The following is a 19,268-nucleotide window of genomic DNA, read 5'->3' as shown; positions in this document are numbered from 1 at the left end:
GTTTATTGCTTGGGTACATGTCTTGGTATAAGAATGTAAGTCCTGTACTGTACAATTTTAGATAATCGAAAATTTGATTTGGAGTACAATACAGGACACCAGCCCCTCCCCTCTGCTTATTGATTACTGCTTGCTAAATAAAAAACCTGGTGTTTCAAGGGTGCATATATCCCATGGTCTAAGAATGAGTCCTATGTCCTGTATTGTACTCCAAGATAAGGAATTATATGGGTAAGTCAAAATTAAATTTTTCTTTTTCTTCAACTATAAAGTAAGGCATATTTTGTGTTTTCTCTGCAGGTGTAAACAAGGATAATATCCGAGCCGGATGTAAAAAGTGTGGATATCGTAAGTATAGATTAAAACTAACTTCCTATTTTTGTTGTTGTATGCAGCATGTTTTTATCGATTTTGGGTGTATGATAAAACTATGCTAGGACAATTAATCGTTTATATGGGTCAGAGGAGTTTTATCACCCCTGATTAATTTTTTTACTTCCTGCAAATGCCAGGACTTCAGTCTTTTCAGTGTTCTCCTAAAAGGGCAGTAATTGAACCATTCTGTTACACCCTATGTTAATTTTAAAAGTATATATAATGCCAACATTTTTATTTATTTTGTATAGAGTGGGGAGTGTTCAACCCTGTCAGGTCTTCCATTGGGCATTTACCCTTCTGTCTGTCCTGTTAATCATTTTGCCACCAGTAATGTACGCTTCAGAGTTTGAGTATGGCCACATTAGGTCAATGATGTCACGAGATGTTCCCCACCTCCACCCCTTTTTGTTTGGTGCAAACATCATATTCTTTTGCAATTAGTATATCCTTTTTGTATTGGCAATTTTCTCCCACATTCAATAAATTTTTTTTTTTTTTTTTTTAGTTTATGTATAATCTGCCATTTTGTGGACTTTATTATTAGTTATACTCGTAACTCCTTCCCACCTGTAATCTGTTATTAACGGACATTGTGCTGAGGATCTGTTAATAAACCATCTTTCTTTGAGAGCTACCAGATGACACATTGAGTAGCTGGTGGCCTTCAATCCTAGCTATTACTGACTTTCCAGTCCCCACAAACCACTAGTTGTAGTGGTATACCAGCATGAGCATTATGACAGCTGTGACCTCAGTCTCAAGGTGGCAGTGGGTATCTGTTTTAATATTGTTTGTCAGATTCAGCTACAGTATTAAAAATAAATAAATAAAAATAACCTATTTAAAGCAGAACTATACTTGCCTGTTCTCCAGTTTTGTGATACCTCCAGAGCTCCCCACCGGCCACTGACCTATTCAGCCCAGCGGCTTCCAGGTATCCATTCCATGCTCGAGATGACCTCGCTCCCACGCATATGTGGGAGTTTAGTGACCACACCTTGCTGTGTGTGTGCGTGTGTGTAAGCGCGCGCAACTCCATTGTACAGCACAGACTGACGGGAAAGAGAACGGGAAAGAGGCTCAGTATGTCTCTCCTGCAGTTAAAATTCTGCCTGTCCAAATGTTTTTGTTTTTTCATTAAAGTTCCAGTTTCTAAAATATATAACATGTCAAACTATAAAAAACAAAGCAAGGTTTTTTTCAGTAGTTTACCAGATAAAAGCCGATATCTTTCCAATGCAATACTGACACTGCTACATTTGGCCGGGTCATCTAGGCTTGCCATGTGTCACGGCTTGCTCGCACCAGCCGCACACTATGAGCCGTTTAACCAGACTGGTGTTAGTTGTGTACAGGCAGTGGGGGCAGTGCCGTGTAATATATATATATTTTTTTTCTCTACTATATTTTTCATACATTACACATATTTTTTAATCCTATGCACTGCAATGGAGCTGTTGTGCAGTGACTTGATGTAGTGTTAGGTGTGTGGCAGAAAATTTCAGGTAAAGCATATCAAACAAAGACAAATGTCTTCTAGTGAGAATGATTATCCCTCAAGATCAACCAGGGATGGCATCCAAAAAACAGAAAGAGGCCTGAGAATAAGCCTTTGCGCCTACCCCCCTTAAATAGTAGAATTCCCAGGCTCCAGATAACCAGTCTGCGGGTGCAGTCAAGGAAGAAGAAAAAGAAAGGAAAAGATATGTTAGATTTGAGGTGATGATGATATGCCAAGCTTGGACTCCAGGAGCACCTGCAGACTCTACGAGTGCCCTATCAGGTAGTTAATCCAAGGTTCCCAAATCTTTTCGAACTGTGGAATTTTACCATTGAGGATGGATGAAAGTTTCTCGTTGATCGTTATCCAATATAGCTTGACCTTGATCAGGTCGAACAGTATCACGGGGGGAATCGCTTCTGCATTTTTACACAGCACATGTGCAGATTAACACAGTTCTCGGTGCCTTCATTTTTCATATCCAATGTGTCTCATTGTGTTAACTTGGTCACAACTAACAGTCTAGGGTCAACATATGATGGGTGTGCAAACTTCACATTGTAACAATGCCTACCAAGTATATTGTGCCTTATGTTGTACACTCCCCGACCACTTTATTAAATACACCTGTTCAATTGCTTGGTAACACAAATTGCTAATCAGCCAATTACATGGCAGCAAGTCAATGGATTTAGGCATCTAGACATGTTGAAGACAACTTGCTGAAGTTCAAACCAAGCATCAGAATGGGGGAGGAAAGGGGGTTTAAGTGACATGGTGGTTGATGCCAGATGGGCTGGTCTGAGTATTTTAAAAACTGCTAATCTACTGGGATTTTCACACACTGCCATCACTAGGGTTTACAGAGAATGACCCGAAAAAGAAAATATCAAGTGAGTAGTAGTTTTGTGTGGAAGAAAATTGGCTTGTTGATGTCAGAGGAGAATGAGCAGACTGATGCAAGATGATAGAAAGGCAACGGTAACTCAAAAAAGTACTTGTTACAACAAGGTATGTAGAATACCATCTCTGAACGCATAACACATTGAACCTTGAATCAGATGGACTACAGCAGCAAAAGACCACACCAGATGCAACTCCTGTCAGCTAAGAACAGGAAACTAGATCTACGATTCACATAGGCTCACCAATATTGGAAATATAGAAGATTGGGAAAATGTTGCCTGGTCTGATGAGTCTCGATTTCAGCTGCAACATTCAGATGGTAAGGTCAGAATTTAGTGTAAAAATCATGAAAGCATGGATCCATCCTGCCTTGTATCAATGGCTCAGGCTGGTGGTATAATGGTGTGGGTGATATTTTCTTATTTTCCCTTAGTACCAATTGAGTATCGTTTAAACACCACGGCCTACCTGAGTATTGTTGCTGACCATGTCCATCCCTTTATGACTACAGTGTAACCATCTTCTGATGGCTTCTTCCAGCAGGATGTCACCATGTCACAAAGCTCAAATCATCTCGCCACTGGTTTCTTGAACATGACGATGTGGTCACTGTACTCCAATGGCCTCCATAGTCTCCAGATCTCAATTCAATAGAGCACCTTTGGGATGGGGTGAAATGGGAGATTTGCATCGTGGATGTGCAGCCCACAAATCTGAAGCAACTGTGTGATCATGTCAATATGGACCAAAATCTCTGAGGAATGTTTCCAACACCTTGTTGAATCCATGCCATGAAGAATTAGATATCAAAAAAGATGGAGGTTATGGAATAATCTGCTGTATATACCAGCCAACATCCCAATCTTTAAATATGATACAAAGTTTCCCCTTAGGGACAATACTTTATAGGCATAGACTGTGAGACATACAATTAAATAAAAAAAGTTATTTTATTTAACAACTTATCAAAGACAGTGATGTAATACTCATACAAACATATATATAAGAAAATATCTGTACAAATTGTTTTCAAGTGCATAGTGTTCCCAAAAAATCACAGAAACGTATGCACTCAAAATATGAACATGTAACAATGGATCATATGCATTCAATGCTTCCTACGCGTTACGGAGTAGAAAATCCTTCTTCAGGGATAATCCGATTTGCAATTTATTCTAAATGTAGCAATCTACAATATAAAAAGATACATATTTTCAACAACAACATACAGTATTAGATGAAAAATGTCCTGATGGAAGTGGGCGTAGTGATCACTGAGCATATGAGCAACACGGATGTATTTCTGTCTCTGCCTTGATCCATGCATTTCTGTGATTTTTCAGGAACACTATGCACTCAAACAATTTGTACAGATATTTCCTTATATATGTTTGAGTATTACGTCACTGTCTTTGATAAATAAAATTACTTTATATATTTATTTATTTTTTATCATTAAATTGTATGTCAGTCTATGCCTATAAAGTTCCATCCCTAAGGAGAAACTTTGTACCATTTGCCATGAAGAATTAGGCAGTTCTGAAGGCAACCCAGCACTAGCAAGGTATACCTAAACAAAGTGGCCGGTGAGTGTATGTGGGTCACATACGGCAGTAGTTACACTGTAGGTGAACTTCCTGATCTTGGGGTTTAGCATTTCTCAGAACACACTATTTCCAACAAGCACATACACATTACACAAAACAACAATACACATTCTCTTCTGAGTAAATTCCCCCTCATACCACTGCCACAGTATGGATACAAACTGCTGTAAATGTGTGTGTGTGTGTGTGTGTGTGTGTGTGTGTACATACAGTATATGTGTGAATGTGTCTTGCAGGCTAATGGTAGAAATTGGCAAAATAAATGGAAAATATTGTTTAAATAAAAACAAAGTGTGCCTGAATATACAAAGACAAATATACTTGGTATGCCTCTGTGTGAACGTCTCTCCTTGCAGAATCAACAAAAAAACTGTTCTTTATGGTAAGCTACAGGGACAGCCCCAGGTAGCATACTTGAATGTTTGTATTTGACAGTGAAGTGATAGTAGTATTTGATGTTCTTGAGTATTGGCACCATACTTTTGCTGTTCCTTATACTGTAGGAGGGTGGATCAGAAGGATATGCACATCATTTTAAAAATCATTTGGCAGGTAGGTCCTATGCATAGTAATTATACGGACAGATTATGCAAACTGTAATTCTTGTTTTTGGAAACTGTTTATTAGATTGAGAAAATGATAGGACTTTTATTCACTAATTGTAATAGTTTGAACCACAGGCAAGTATGTTACATCATGTTTTATGTGCTCCTCCTTTTCAGCTGGCCATCTTACGTTTGAGTGTAGAAACTTCCTTAGAGTGGACCCACAGCGCGATATTGTGTTAGATGTGAGCAGCACAAGCAGTGAGGACTCTGAGGAGGATGAGATCCCAGCTCAACTACCACTTTCTGCAGATAAGAAAAGTAAGATCCTACTGTACCTGAGTGAATAGCTCCAGAGTTCTCCCTTGTGGTCTATTTTCAGGTGTGATGTCTGGGACCAGCTCCTGATGGTTGCAGCCCAGTTTAATCTTTGATAAGCAAAATCTCCATATATCACTGTGAAAAATACACTAGAGACATATGTGTTACTAAACCGACAACAGGAAAATCAAGTCTGTATATGCAGTAAAGCATGCTTGTTATACCAAAGGGGCTAATCCTCTGCATTGTGTAAAAATGCTGTTTGATCCTGTCTTATCTGATCCTCCCCTTCTTCCACTGTCTCCAGACCATATCCTGATAGTACAGAGCCCTGGGGGCATTCTGCACATTCTCAGTTTTATGTGTATTGCTGGAGAGTTTTTTTTTTTTCTTTGCATGTAATCAGTACAGTGTCAATCAGCACTGTCCAGACAGAGGGTTAGGGGCCACGCAGCCTCAGAGGAGAATGAAAACTCCTCCTACAAGCTTTAACCAGTGCTTGGCCGGACACTGATAAGTCACATGAATGCTATAGACAGCTGATGAGAAAGGGTATTTAGCAGTTTATATTTTTTTTTAACAACAAGATTGTTTTTTATTGAGAAGACATCATATGACAATTGACAATTAAATAATACACTGATGCTCAAAAGAGCAAGAAGAATAGACAAACTATATGATACAATGTATTCAGTGTTACATTAAACATTCCAGGTAGGTATGTTCTAGAATGGCTAACTGGAGCAATACTACTCGTCTGGGGGGGGGGGGGGGTGTGACCCTCCCACATCAGCGCCTCACTACCGCGGGACAGAGCCTTATCCCTTATATCATAGAAGGATTAGAATTGTTCTTTCCAAGGTGTCCAAATCCAGTCGCATTTCTGTGGGCAACGTCTATTAGTGTAGGTCATCTTATACAAGGGGAGCACAGCATTAACAGCGGAGTCCCATGACTCCACCTTGGGGGGAGAAGAGAGGGATGCCCATTTCTTGAGGACTTCCTTCTTGGCATAGAACAGCAAGAATGAGATTAGCAACTTTGTGTACCTAAGTCTTTGGCCATCCTCATGGATGCCTAATAAAGCCAGCTCAGGAGATACTGGTAGTGTTAGTTGTAGGCGAATATTCATACATTCAAAAACCGCTGCCCAATATTGCACAATAAGGGGGCAGGTCCAGAACATATGTAGATATGTGCTATCAGGGGATTGACATCTGGGGCAGTCTCTGTGGCGTATAATATATGCGATGCAGAAATTTAGTATGTAACAGTTTATCTCTAGAGGATACCAATAGTTTAGACCCTTCCTCAAAGCCCTCCTCCCAAGTTTCTCTGTCTAGACTAGGAACATCAGCCTGCCACTTGTCCCAGAGGGCATTCATCTTGGGTGAGTCTACTGCTAATAGGGCAAGATACATAGTAGAGTTTTCTTGAGTTTCCTGTGCTAGGATTGCCTCAATGGTGTCCGTCTTCAAGTTTATGGGCCCAGGGAATTGGGCCCTGGCTGCATGTCTCAATTGATAATATCTAAAAAGCATTCTCCCTGGGAGTCCATATCACCCTACTAAGCCCTGGAAGGAAAGCAGTGTACCTGAATGGATAATATCTTGGAGGACCTTAATCCCATAATGGGCCCATAACTGCGGGTCCGGTATTGTCCTTAAGTGATGAAGGGTGAGTGTTGGTGTAGACGCAGGAATCTCTTTCTGGCTGCTGCCCATACTTTAAGAGTCACTTTAGTGGGGCCCGGAAGTGACGGGTAGGCAGCAGGTCCTCTGTATACTAAATTTGCAAGTTCTCTAAGGGAGCCTAGAATAGCAGCCTCCAGGCAGGTAGCTGCGTTCGACCTAGACTGCTCAAACCACCATCTCACCGTAACTAGCATCGCTGCCCAATAATAGACCAATAGGTTGGGCAGTGCGAGACCCCCACAGCAAACCAGTAGCTGCAGGGTCGATCTGGCTAGTCTGGGGGAAGATCCTTTCTATAGAATTGAGCCTATATACTGCTCCCAGTTCTTTAAAAAAGGAGCCGAGGAGCCACACTAGGCAGTTCCGGAACACATAGTTAAATTTAGGCAGATATAGCATTTTCAGTACATTGAGGCATCCTAACAGATTAAGTGGTAGTTCTTTCCATCTGGAGCAGTGTTCTTTGAGTTTTGTAACTATGGGCTGAAGATTAAGATGACCAAAGGCTTGGAGGTCCCTGGTTACCCTGACTCCCAGTTATTTAAACTCCTCTACCCAGAGCAGCAGAGACAATGAATGCACTACACGGGCCTGGGGATCTATCAGGAAAATTAGTGATTTTGACCCCTGAAAACCTCTCAAATTCATTGAAGATCTCTAGTGCCGCTTGCAGTGAGGCTCCAGCATCATCTAAATAAAGAACTGCAAGAACCTATTGCTGATTGTCGCAGGGGTGGTCAGTAGTGAACTAGCCGTCCTATACGAGTCGCTGTATATTGGCCTTTAGCTAACCACGCTAAAAGCCTGCCATTCTTGTCCCCATATTCGAACACCCTCTGGACACTGGCCAGCATGGACATTTTGGTGATGTCTACCCGCAACGTTAATAGTTCCCTAAGGCGCACATTGCCAGGAGACATAGCTATCAGAGCTCAGGTTGCTGACATAGTCTTTCTTTTTCCTGAACCTGTACCTCTAACTACCGGAGACACTGCACAGACTTAAACGCATCCCATTTGATCAATGGGCTAGTGGCGTCAGCATTACTCAGCCAAAAATTGCATAATCCCTCGGGCATCTCCTCTTGAATATCTGCATTTAAAATCCAGTATTTGGATAGTCTCCACAACCTCTGACCCCCAGGCGGAGCTGCCTGGACTGTGGCCATCAACGGGGCATAATCTGAGATGCCACGGGAAAGAATCTCGATAGAAATTGTCTCTCGCAGCAGATCAGGGGGAGGCAAAAACCATGTCCAAACGGGACAACGTCCTATATGTAGTGGATAGGCAAGTAAACTGGGCATCCGAAGGGTGGAAATGGCGCCAGAGGTCCGTTAAATGAAAAGAGGATGCCCATTGGGACAGTCCGGTATTGGAAGAGGAAGAGGATTGCCGCCTATCCAACTCGTTTGACATTACCAGATTAAAGTCTCCTACGAACAGCACCCTACTCGCATCAAATTGTATAACAATTTGCATCAGCGCATGAAGCAGGGTAACATCAGCGGGGGGGGGGGGGGGGTGGCAGGTATATGCCCACGATATGATATGGAGATCCAGCTATCAATGCATGTACAAGGACATATCTTCCACCGGGGTCAGTTTTAATTGCCACCAGTTGAAAGGCCAGGGACCTAACCAGCACGCTTACTCCCCTGGCATAAGTGGAATAGGAAGCATGATAGTTAGCACTAACCCATGCCCTCTTCAACCCTAGGATCCTAGCACCGATCAAGTGAGTTTCTTGTAAAATGCATATCTTGGGATTATGCTGCTGTAGGTATTTAAACACTAGGGGTCGTTTTATGGCTGAGTTAAGGCCTCTGACCTTCCAAGACAACACCAGAAAATTAGCCATATTCCCTGCTCAGCCATAAAAGTAGGATACCAGTGTGTTGAGATAATCCGTGCTCAACGGCAGGTGCGCAGCCCCTCACCAACCTTCACTCCTCTGAGCCCGCTATTCTCTCGTGGCATGGTGACTGCAACCAGACGACCACTCGTTGCACATATTAAATAAAATCATACATAGACCAACCATGTGTACCATTGAACTTACAATGAGTGAAACAACCAACTTGTGGATGGCAACGGCCATCCAAACCCCACCACCCCCACCCCTTGCATCCCCAAACAGCGGGGGGCACATGATCCCACAAAAGTTATTGAACCAAGTCCAAGTAGAATGAATCGGGAGGTGTGGGCCCAATCAAAACCTCCCCAACGATTGCAAGAACAATAACCAGGAACCAACAAATGTCACTGGATTGAGTTGCTGGAGATCCAGAAAAACTCAGACAGTTCAAACATGTCCAAGATGAGCTTCTGGATTGAGATAGTGGCTGGTATAGAATCAATTACACTGAGACTGCAGCACAGGGCACAGTACGGGGAGGGGTATAGACAGCATGAAATAGAACTCAGGACAAATGGAACACAGCGTCATCCAAATGATCTCATGGTCCTCAAACTGGGGTTAGTCTGTATGAAATAGCACCCTTACCTCCGCAGTGCAGAGTCCCGACTGTAGTTGCAATCGCCTCAGTACTAAAACGAATCAAACGACAAAGAAGGGCTTGAAGTATGAGTGCACATTACGGAAGCAGTGTCTCCAGCCAGGCGTCGGCATCTTTAGGGCTAGTGAAGATTCTCACCGTTTCCCCGTCGACCACTTGCAGTTTGGCTGGGAAGAGAATACTTTAACGGATACCTTTCGCACGGAGAGCCACCTTCACAGTGTCGAAGGACCGGCGCTGCCTCTGCGTCTCCAGCGTGTAATCTGAACAGCATGAGCTTGGTATTCGGGTAAGGGATGTCGCCTGCTGCTCTCAGGAGCTCATCCCTGTCCCGGAAATTTAACAGTCGCAGGATCAGCGTAAGTGGAAGTGCACCCTCCAGTCCCGGCCTCGGTGGCACTCGGTTGGCTCTTTCCACCATGAAATAAGGCGATGGCTGTGCCGCAGGTAGAGCGGAAAGCAACAAGTCCTCCATAAAGACAGTGGAATTATGTCCCTCTACTCCTTCCGGGAGCCCAACAATACGAAGGTTATTCCTTCGGCTCCGATTTTTGGCATCTTCTGCCCGATATTCCAATGCCTTAACCTTCGTTTGGAGTGCTCTAATGGAAGCCTCATGATCAGTTACCATGTCCTCTGCGTCTCCGACTCGCTGTTCCACCACCGCTATTCTGGAGCGGATCTTATCCAGATCTTGCCTCAGCAGTTCCACATCTAACTGTACGGCTTCAATTTTGTTTAAGTGCTGTCTGGCACATGGAAATAGTTGCCATTACCTCCGGAATACCAGGTGGAGCGGTCACCTCGTGGTTAGTTTGTGACGCCATGCTGCTGAGGTGTGCAGGTGAAGGCTGTTGATTTAGAAACAGAGCTTCTGCAGCCTCAGTATTAGGTGGTAACTTCAGCTTTTTGCCCCGTTTCGGGCCCCTAGTATCTAGAAGGCATGCAAGGGCTGTCAGTCCACTAACTGGGCAATTATATCCAGAATTGGATCAGTAGACGGATTCCTCTCCAGCAGAGCTCAGAAAACTTGTCTGCTCAGTACACTATCAAATGACATAAAATAATTTTGGGTACAGTGTTGCCTGCAGAGTAATTGTCAATCAAACTATCACAGCACTGAAAAATGACTTGCTAAGGGGTAATACCATCTAGTATATAAGTGGTTAAATAACAGAAAATGAATTGCACTCTGACGCTTGTTGAAACAAAACAACTCAACAAGCTCAACTTGGCTCATAAACATTTTTCTGTTTTTGAGTGGAATGTCCCATTCCCAGTTTTTTACCATGTCTTGGACAGAAGTCACCTAATTAGTAAATAGTGGCCACTTGTGTGTAATTTAATCTCCGTATAAATACAGCTGTAATGTGAAGCCCTCAGAGGTTTGTTAGAGAACCTTAGTGAACAAACAGCATCATGAAGGTCAGGGAACACACCAGGCAGGTCAGGGATCAAAAATCACATGGGCATATAGTATATATCATCCGTTAACCTCTCATAAAATATATACTATATCGACAGCGCTAAATATCCAATAAATTTAAAAAATAAATGTACATAAAAAGATGACAGTCCGTGATTATCAAGGAATCCACCAGAAAAGTTTTCTTGAAAGTCCCAAACACATGAGTATGAGCTTTCCACTAAAGTGTTCACAAGATGATGTAAAAGAGAAGAAAGTCCATCTCCAAGTCAGAAACACCAGTGCACAGAAACTTCACACTCGGTGACACCCCTTATGGTAACAAACTCACCAGAACACAAAGGGTTAACAGGCATATCATCACCAATTATTAAGATTGGTTCACCGGATTCTTTATGGAGATGCTTCTCATTATACCCAAAGCCAAGCGGTTGTCAACATCAATAGTAAAGGTTCCTTGATCTCCTTACAGCAATACCTTTTCAGATTTACAGTACTCCACTCAAAACGAATTCACATGTGGGAAACGATAAAAAACATATTCCATAGTGCAAACCGTTTTTTTTATTTAATAAATTTCTCATGATAAAAACATACGTACACAATCTTAAAATTATAAAATCGTTATCAATAATGTCACTCGCAGTACGGTCAGGTTTGTCTCACCGCAGTCCTGAGCACATAAGATAAGTACACGGTCTCAGCGTCCACGGCGGGTCCCGGGTAAATATTCAAACCATCTCCTCTGCGATGACGTATAGCTGCTTGGTCACGCCCATACGCGTTAGGTCAGGGATCAAGTTGTGGATAATTTTAAAGCAGGGTTATGTTATAAAAAAAAATCCCAAACTTTAAACATCTCACAGAGCACTGTTCAATCCATCATCTGAAAATGAAAAGATTATGGCACAACTGCAAACCTACCAAGACATGGCCGTCCACCTAAACTGACAGGCCGGGCAAGGAGAGCATTAATCAGAGCAGCAGCCTAGAGGTCCCTGATAACTCTGGAGGAGGTGCAGAGATCCACAGCTCGGGTGGGGACTATTTGTGCACTCCACAAATCTGGACTTTATGGAAGAGTGGCAAGAAGAAAGCCATTGTCAAAAAGAAAGTCCTAACAATTCCCGTTTTCATTTTGCAAGAAGCCATGTGGGAGACACTGCAAACAAACACGTGGAAGAAGGTGCTCTGGTCAGATGAGACCAAAATTGAACTTTTCTGAGCTAAAAGCAAAATGCTATTTGTGGCGAAAAACTAACCCTGCACATCACCCTGAACACACCATCCCCACCATGAAACATGGTGGTGGCAGCATCATGTTGTGGGGATACTTTTCTTCAGCAGGGACAGGGACGCTGGTCAGAATCGATGGGAAGATGGATGGAGGCAAATACAGGGCAATCTTGGAAGAAAGCCTGTCTGCAAAAGACTTGAGACTGGAATGGAGGTTTACCTTCCAGCAGGACAATGACCCTAAACATACAACCAGAGCTACAATGGAATGATTTTGATCAAAGCATATTAATGTGTTAGAATGGCCCAGTCAAAGTCTATATCTGAATCAAATTGAGAATCTGTGCCAAGACTTAAATTGCTGTTTACAGATGCTCTCCATCCAATCTGACAGAGCTTGAGCTATTTTGCAAAGCAGAATGGGCAAAAATGTCACTCTCTAGATGTGCAAAGCTGGTAGAGACATCCCCAAAAAGACTTGCAGCTGTAATTGCAGTGAAAGATGGTTCTACAAAGTATTGACGCAGGGAGGCTGAATACAAATGCACACCACACTTTTTTCAAATATTTATTTGTTAAAAATGTTGAAAACCATTTATCATTTTCCTTCCACTTCACAATTATGTGCGACTTTGTATTGGTCTATCACACAAAATCCCCCAAAAATGTATTTACATTTTGGTTATAACATGACAAAATGTGGAAAATTTCAAGGGGTATGAATACTTTTTCAATGCACTATATATTTTTTACATTCACATCAGTCTATTTTGGTGGTATTTACAACTTTAATATACACATCACAGGGATCACATGCTGCACGGGATTGGCTTTATAGAGTATGTCTAAGGAAGTCTTGAATAACAGCCATTGATGGGTGGAATGGTCATCCAAGAACTTTCTACAGTGGCATTAATAAATAGCTGTGGGTAAACCATCCCCCAATCTGCCATTTTATAACTGTTTTACGGTATAAAATCAGATTAAATGGTATAACGCTCCATTCGCTTTGCCATTAATCCAGTAATGTTCAATTTTGTTGGGGATTTTATACACATGTAATTGTTACTCGAGTTGTAGGCTGTTTTTAATAAAGGTGTGAAGAGACTGGGTGGTGACATCACAATCTCCACCTCTTCGAAATGTAAGGTGCTCTGCGATTGGTGTTTGTGCTGAGCGAGTGACCCCCTTGCAGTTACTATGTAGCAGGGTAGCCGCTCGGCACAGGACCTGGAAGAAAGCGTTGATGATAGTAATAATAGTGGTGACTACTACAATGCTTATCCAATTCCACAGCAGTCCCACAGGTATGAAATATGCAAACTTATATTGGTCAAAACTTGCCCAATGTAACTAGGCAATAAAATCAATACCTGGAGTTCAGCTTTAAGGGTCTGTGACAGGCTTTTGTTCACTATGAAATGGGTTTTGCCTTCTCATACAAATGTATAGGTTTATAAAACCTGCTTAAGCCTAGGTTCACATGGTACAATTTGACATGTCAAATCGCATGGCAAATCAGAGGCTATTGCACCGTCCAAATCGGTGCGGCGCTGGAACCAATTCCCAAAAGTAGTTCCTGTACTACTTTTGACGACTTTGGAGGGGGGGGGGGGCGATTTGTATAGACATCTGTGCAGGAACCTGCACAGATGTCTGTCAATTTGCCCCCGAAGTCGGACTGCATTGCCAGGTTGAAATGCATGATTTTTAACCAGCAGCAATGTGAACCTGGGCTGAAGGTCAATTGCAAGTCAGAAGAAAGTCAACTTGCAGGTCATTTGCACTTCTTCAAGTGAATGGTCTCAGAAACATCTCAAACTGATGCCAAAAACATAAGCACAAAGCCCATTGACATAGGTTCTAAGCATATTTTGATCCCACAGCATATCTGAGTATCATTAATGACAATGTGCGCCACCACATAGGTGTAGCCAATTAAGTGGTCACTCAGTGAATTATTAAAAGCTGTTATTTGATTTTATTAGATGTTTAAAAACATTAAAGGGCAGCTGGCAAATATTAAATATGATTTTCTTATGTTAAGTGTAGTTAACTGACAGCTGCTTCATTGTTTTGTTGCCATTTTGAAAAACTTTTATCCTCGTGTGAGAGGACAAGATGTACGGGTGCCATCATGAGTGCCACTTACTGAACTGTAATTAACTGTAATTGTTCTCAGCCACATTATGCTGAACGGAGAGAGAATAATTATTTTCGTGGTGTTTTGTAGTGAGGTTTTGAGTTTTAAATTCAAGTTGTGCTGATCCTAAGGAACATCAAGGTGACTTAGCATGATCTATAACTGCTTCTTTTAGTGTACAGTTATTGCTTCTGGGTTGTTTGTGTTTAGTTTGTGCCTACAGTATATTTGTTTTTGTTTGCAAATAATTGCTGAATTATGTTATGTATTTTAATCTCTGTATAGACCTCTTTCTTATGACAAGATTTTAAGTAAACTTATTGATATGAAGTATTGTGTAAAGAGTTGCTCTGTAATACTGTGGGTCCTTTTTTGTGAACGGAGCTGAAGTCACTTGGGGACCCCAGAAGCTATTACCATGATGTGCCAGTGTACACGCCATGCTTGTACACTATGACAAGCTTACTTCCTCCTTTGGTCTCCTCCAGTGATGACAGGTCTGCTCCTACTCTTACCACTACAGTATAGCCTAGCCATCTTCATGAATTCTTCTTTTGGTCTTCTTATCAATGCTGGAACTACGTTATCCCATGCTGACTCGACACTCCCGATTTTTACAGATCTTCTGCATTGCACATGCACTGCGGGCATATATAAAGTTTTTTTTTCTTTCTATTGAAAACAACCTACTAGTAAGTTGTTGTTTTTTGGTTTGTTTTTTTTTGTAATTCAGTTCTGCTTTAAAGTGGTTTAAAAGGCAGAGGATTTTTTATTTTTTTTTACCTTAATGCATTCTCTGCATTAAGGTAAAAAAAACTTTACGGGTTCAGCTCCCACCCCCAGCCCCCATCCTAATACTTACCTGAGCCCCATCTCAATTCAGCGATGTGCATGAGAGCAGCCGCTCTCCCAGCTTTCTCTGTCTTCATTGGCTTCGGTTGCTGTCCATTACAGCCAGTGAGCTAATGAGGAGCGAACGGGGGGTGGGGCCAAGCCACGCTCTGTGCGTGACTGGACAATATTCATTCACAGGATAGTGGACAACAGGGTGTGACTTGTAATGCGATTTGAAACTATCAAAATGGAAGACCGGTGTCACCGGAGGCTAAGGGCTCATCTACACCAGGTGTGTTGAGACTGTGCTCGGCATCCTTGCCAGGCACTGTCCCGATGCATAACCAAGGCAAGTGCCTTTTCTCATAAAAGGTCAGTTCATACCACTGTTCAAAGAAGGGGGAGAAGTTGGGAGGGGATTATCATGGTGCTTGCAAATAATAATGGAAATCATATACATTTACTCAACAAATGGCTTTGGTTTTAATTTTTTTTTTCTATTAAACGTTAAAAAAAAATATATATATATATATATATATATATATATATATATATATATATATATATATATATATATATATATACGTTTAATAGAAAGAAAATTAAAACCAAAGCCATTTGTTGAGTAATATTTAACATTTCATTGTGATGGTGGTCACGTGACGACAGGGATCTCGTGTTAATAAATTAACCCGACATGTTTCCCCTAATGGCTTCATCAGGGGATATATAAATCAACCAGTGACTACATGAGACTGTACAAAAAATATAGAAAATATAACATAAACAAAATATATCAAATAAAAACATACAGCAGTGCATATAACAAACAAAATTACATTATTTGTCAATGTCCACCCCAAAAAAAGGAAGCTTTACCGCCTCAAAATTCCCAGAGAGGGCCACCGCCAGGAGAGGGACCACCAGAAGGGGGAAGGCACTACGCAGCCACAGAGGACTTGCAATGACCAGGCTAAAAAGTTGAACAGAAAAGGGGGACGTAAAACCCACATCTTTGTAATATTAGTCATTTAAAAAAAATCGCACCAAAATCACAAGAAGGTGCATAAAGTTTGAATCTATGGTAGATAGAAATTCTTCAGACAAAATACTTTATTGGACAGCTTATGTCCAATAAAGATGGAATTAATAGCTCTGGAACAAAAAGGAGGAAAAAAATAAATGACTAAATAGAAGGAGATATGCAACTGGAAGAAGAGAAATGTGAAAAGAATATCTTAGAACAAAGTATGAGATTAACTAAGAGTTTTACTGAAAAAAATAAAGGAATAGAGGGGCCTGAAAAGTAAATTTTTACATAGTCCATACATTGAAGTATTTTGCAATATTGACAATAATCAGAATTAATTATAAAAATATCCATTTAGGGGGCGTGGTTTCGCTATGCAGCAGTGAAGACGTGTCGTCTCTGAGCTCCGGCCCTGACCCCGCTTCTAACGCACCTTATCACCGCATGAACCCCTCAGCACGCTCGGGCACGATGGGCAGGAAAACCGGCAAGTCCCTGCCGAAAAAGGGAGCTCCCGACGGGTCGATTAAGCGCTTTCTAGCGGAGCCGGACGAGGTGGGTGACATGGATGGTCTAGGCCGCTCTCCCCTGAGCTCGAGCGGGCTTGCCGGCCCCGCCCACCGCCTCAGGCCTGATCACAGAGCTCAATCCCCGGCCTCGTCGGTGGGATCTGCGGATGAAGACCGTGATCCGCGACATTCGGAGGTAGCAGCACTGGTGAGCGGGCTCCCCACCAAGTCTGAGCTGGCCTCCATGCTCATGGGGCTCGAAAAATCTATTAAGCGGGAAGTGTCCGCTGTCCGTTCGGACCTGGCGCAAGTGTTGGACCGCGTAGAGGAGACGGAGCTACGCTTGGACAAGCATGCAACCGCCATTAGATCTTTGCAGGCGACCACCCGTTCCCTTGCTATAGCACACCGGTCGGCCCTCTACAAGATCGAGGACCAGGAAAATCGGAACCGCCGGAACAACATCCGTATCCGGGGGTTGCCGGAGGCAACCGGTGATGAGGATCTTCTCCCTACGGTCCGGGGTATTTTCAATGGCCTCCTAGGGAATGCAGCAGATCATCCCTTAAAAATTGACCGCGTGCATAGGGCCCTTAGGCCACGTAACATGGATGTGGACAATCCGCGGGATGTGATCTGCAGGATTCATTACTTTGAGGAAAAGGATCGCATTATGCAGAAGCTTAAGGGAACGCAGGTGTTGGACTTTGACGGAGCATCGCTTTCTTTCTTCCCCGATCTGGCCAGGGAGACGCTGGAACGCCGCAGGGCCCTGCGGCCCCTAACTGAACAACTGCGCTCGGCCTCCATCAATTACAGATGGGGCTTCCCGGCTGCCCTAATTGCTCGTAGAGATGGGAAAACGGTGATTCTGCGGTTCCCTGAGGACCTTGAGAAATTCTGCGCAGACCTTAACATCTCTCCGCCTGAGCTCCCGGGCTGGCAGGAAGGCATCCCGCCTCTGGAGAACGTCCCTGAGGCGACTTGGCAAAAGGTGTCTCGCAAGCAACGTGGTCCATCCTTCGGCTTGCCGGCTAGTCAGCCGTAGTGTGCATGCTGGCTATTGCCTTTAGATCGGATGTTTGGTCCTATCGACCGGTCGTACCTGGTTTCGCAAGTACATTTTAGTGCATTACCGTGCCTTCATTCCTTTTTGCATGGTGTTTGTTCTTTTTCTCTGTTTTTCGGTTCTATTTTTGGTTCACAATTTTATTTTTTATTTTTTTATTTTTTGCACTTACGCCCTTACTTGCTGCGTTGCACGTGATATGCGACGTAGGGGGGCCTGGAGCTGCCCGGGATTCGTGGAACAAGTGCTTGTGAGACTTATGTCTGGCGGTTACTTACTTACTCCCTTCCTTATATCATAAGATTAATGTGTATGTGGGAAGCTTGAGCTCCTTATTTCCACTTTTGCCTCTGGTTCTATGTTTAGTTATAGGGGGTGGTTCATTTACTTTAGTGTTTCCTTACGCAAGGTGCTTATATGTATAAGTGTGATTATATGTTTGTTATGTGGGGGTCGGGGTCGGGGCTGCGGCATGTCACTCCTGTTATGGGTGGCCGTGGACTGCTGCTGCTGGCTGGCCCCTCCTTGTGCCTGGAGGGGGGGCATCGGATGGATCCTTCTCTCCGGACCTCTGCCGGGCTCTCGGCGGGGGGATGGGGGGTGGGGGTTTGTCTGACTGCCCCCGCGCTTCGGTGCAGGCGGCTGCGAGCCCGTGTTGCCCTCGGACTGATTGGGGCTTCGGCCCCCGGTGCCGAGGAGATGATGGCTATTGCTTTTGCTGACCTGCTCATTCTCTCTTCTCTCTTCTCTATTTCTTCTCTTCCGCCTTTTTCTTACCCTCTCTCTTTACCCCTCTGTCTCCCTACCCCTCTGCCTCTGGTCCTGTCTCGTGATTGCAGTGTATTTTGTTCTAGACCCTGGCGGTAACCTATGGCCACGTTAGAATTATTATCATTTAATGTGCGGGGCTTACACGCCCCTGGTAAACGCCATAACTTATACCGTGAGCTGGATCGCCTGCGGGGGGACGTGGTCTTCCTGCAGGAAACCCATCTTACTCACACTTCGTCGGTGAAATTGTTCTCGCCGAAATACCCCACGTGGTATTATAGCTTATCTGATGTGCACAAAGCAAAGGGTGTGGCCATAGGGTTCCGCAGGGGTACTCCTTTTCAGTTGATTGACATGTTATGTGACCCACTCGGACGCTTTCTGTTCCTTACAGGTAGCCTAGGGGGACTGCAGTGTACGCTGGCGACCCTCTATGCACCGAACCGTGACCAAGCCACCTTTATAGCTGCAACGCTGAGAGGGCTGAGGGACTTTGCTAGCGGATGCGTTGTCCTAGCCGGGGACTTTAATACACCGTTGGAGCCCCTGCTTGATACCTCCTTGGGAAGGTCCTCGGTTTCATATAAAAGCCTGGCGTTTATCCGTAAACGCCTCTTTGACGCTCAGTTAATTGAGGTTTGGAGGACAATGCATCCGAGGGCGAGGGACTACTCATATTTCTCGAGTGTTCACCAATCTTACTCCAGGATTGATTATTTCTTCCTTGACCATCACCATCTCTCTCTCTTGGCAAATTCCAATATAGCATCTTCGCCCCTG

At 43.3% G+C, this 19,268-nt stretch overlaps 1 protein-coding gene across 1 annotated transcript in view; it reads left to right on the top strand.

The window, feature by feature from the left end:
* SREK1IP1 (SREK1 interacting protein 1) overlaps positions 1 to 19,268 on the top strand; it is a 149,184-nt gene that overhangs the window by 45,470 nt on the left and 84,446 nt on the right. The window contains exons 2-3 of the mRNA XM_077462631.1: positions 301 to 348; positions 5,115 to 5,258. Of these exons, the coding sequence (XP_077318757.1) occupies positions 301 to 348; positions 5,115 to 5,258 (192 nt within the window). The remainder of the gene's footprint in view (positions 1 to 300; positions 349 to 5,114; positions 5,259 to 19,268) is intronic.

The sequence above is a fragment of the Lithobates pipiens genome, unplaced genomic scaffold (assembly GCF_037356315.1).
Source record: "Lithobates pipiens isolate NorthernLeopardFrog02 unplaced genomic scaffold, aLitPip1_a1.2 Scaffold_3, whole genome shotgun sequence".
Taxonomy (NCBI): Eukaryota; Metazoa; Chordata; class Amphibia; order Anura; family Ranidae; genus Lithobates; species Lithobates pipiens.
This window is presented reverse-complemented; position numbering and strand designations above follow the sequence as displayed.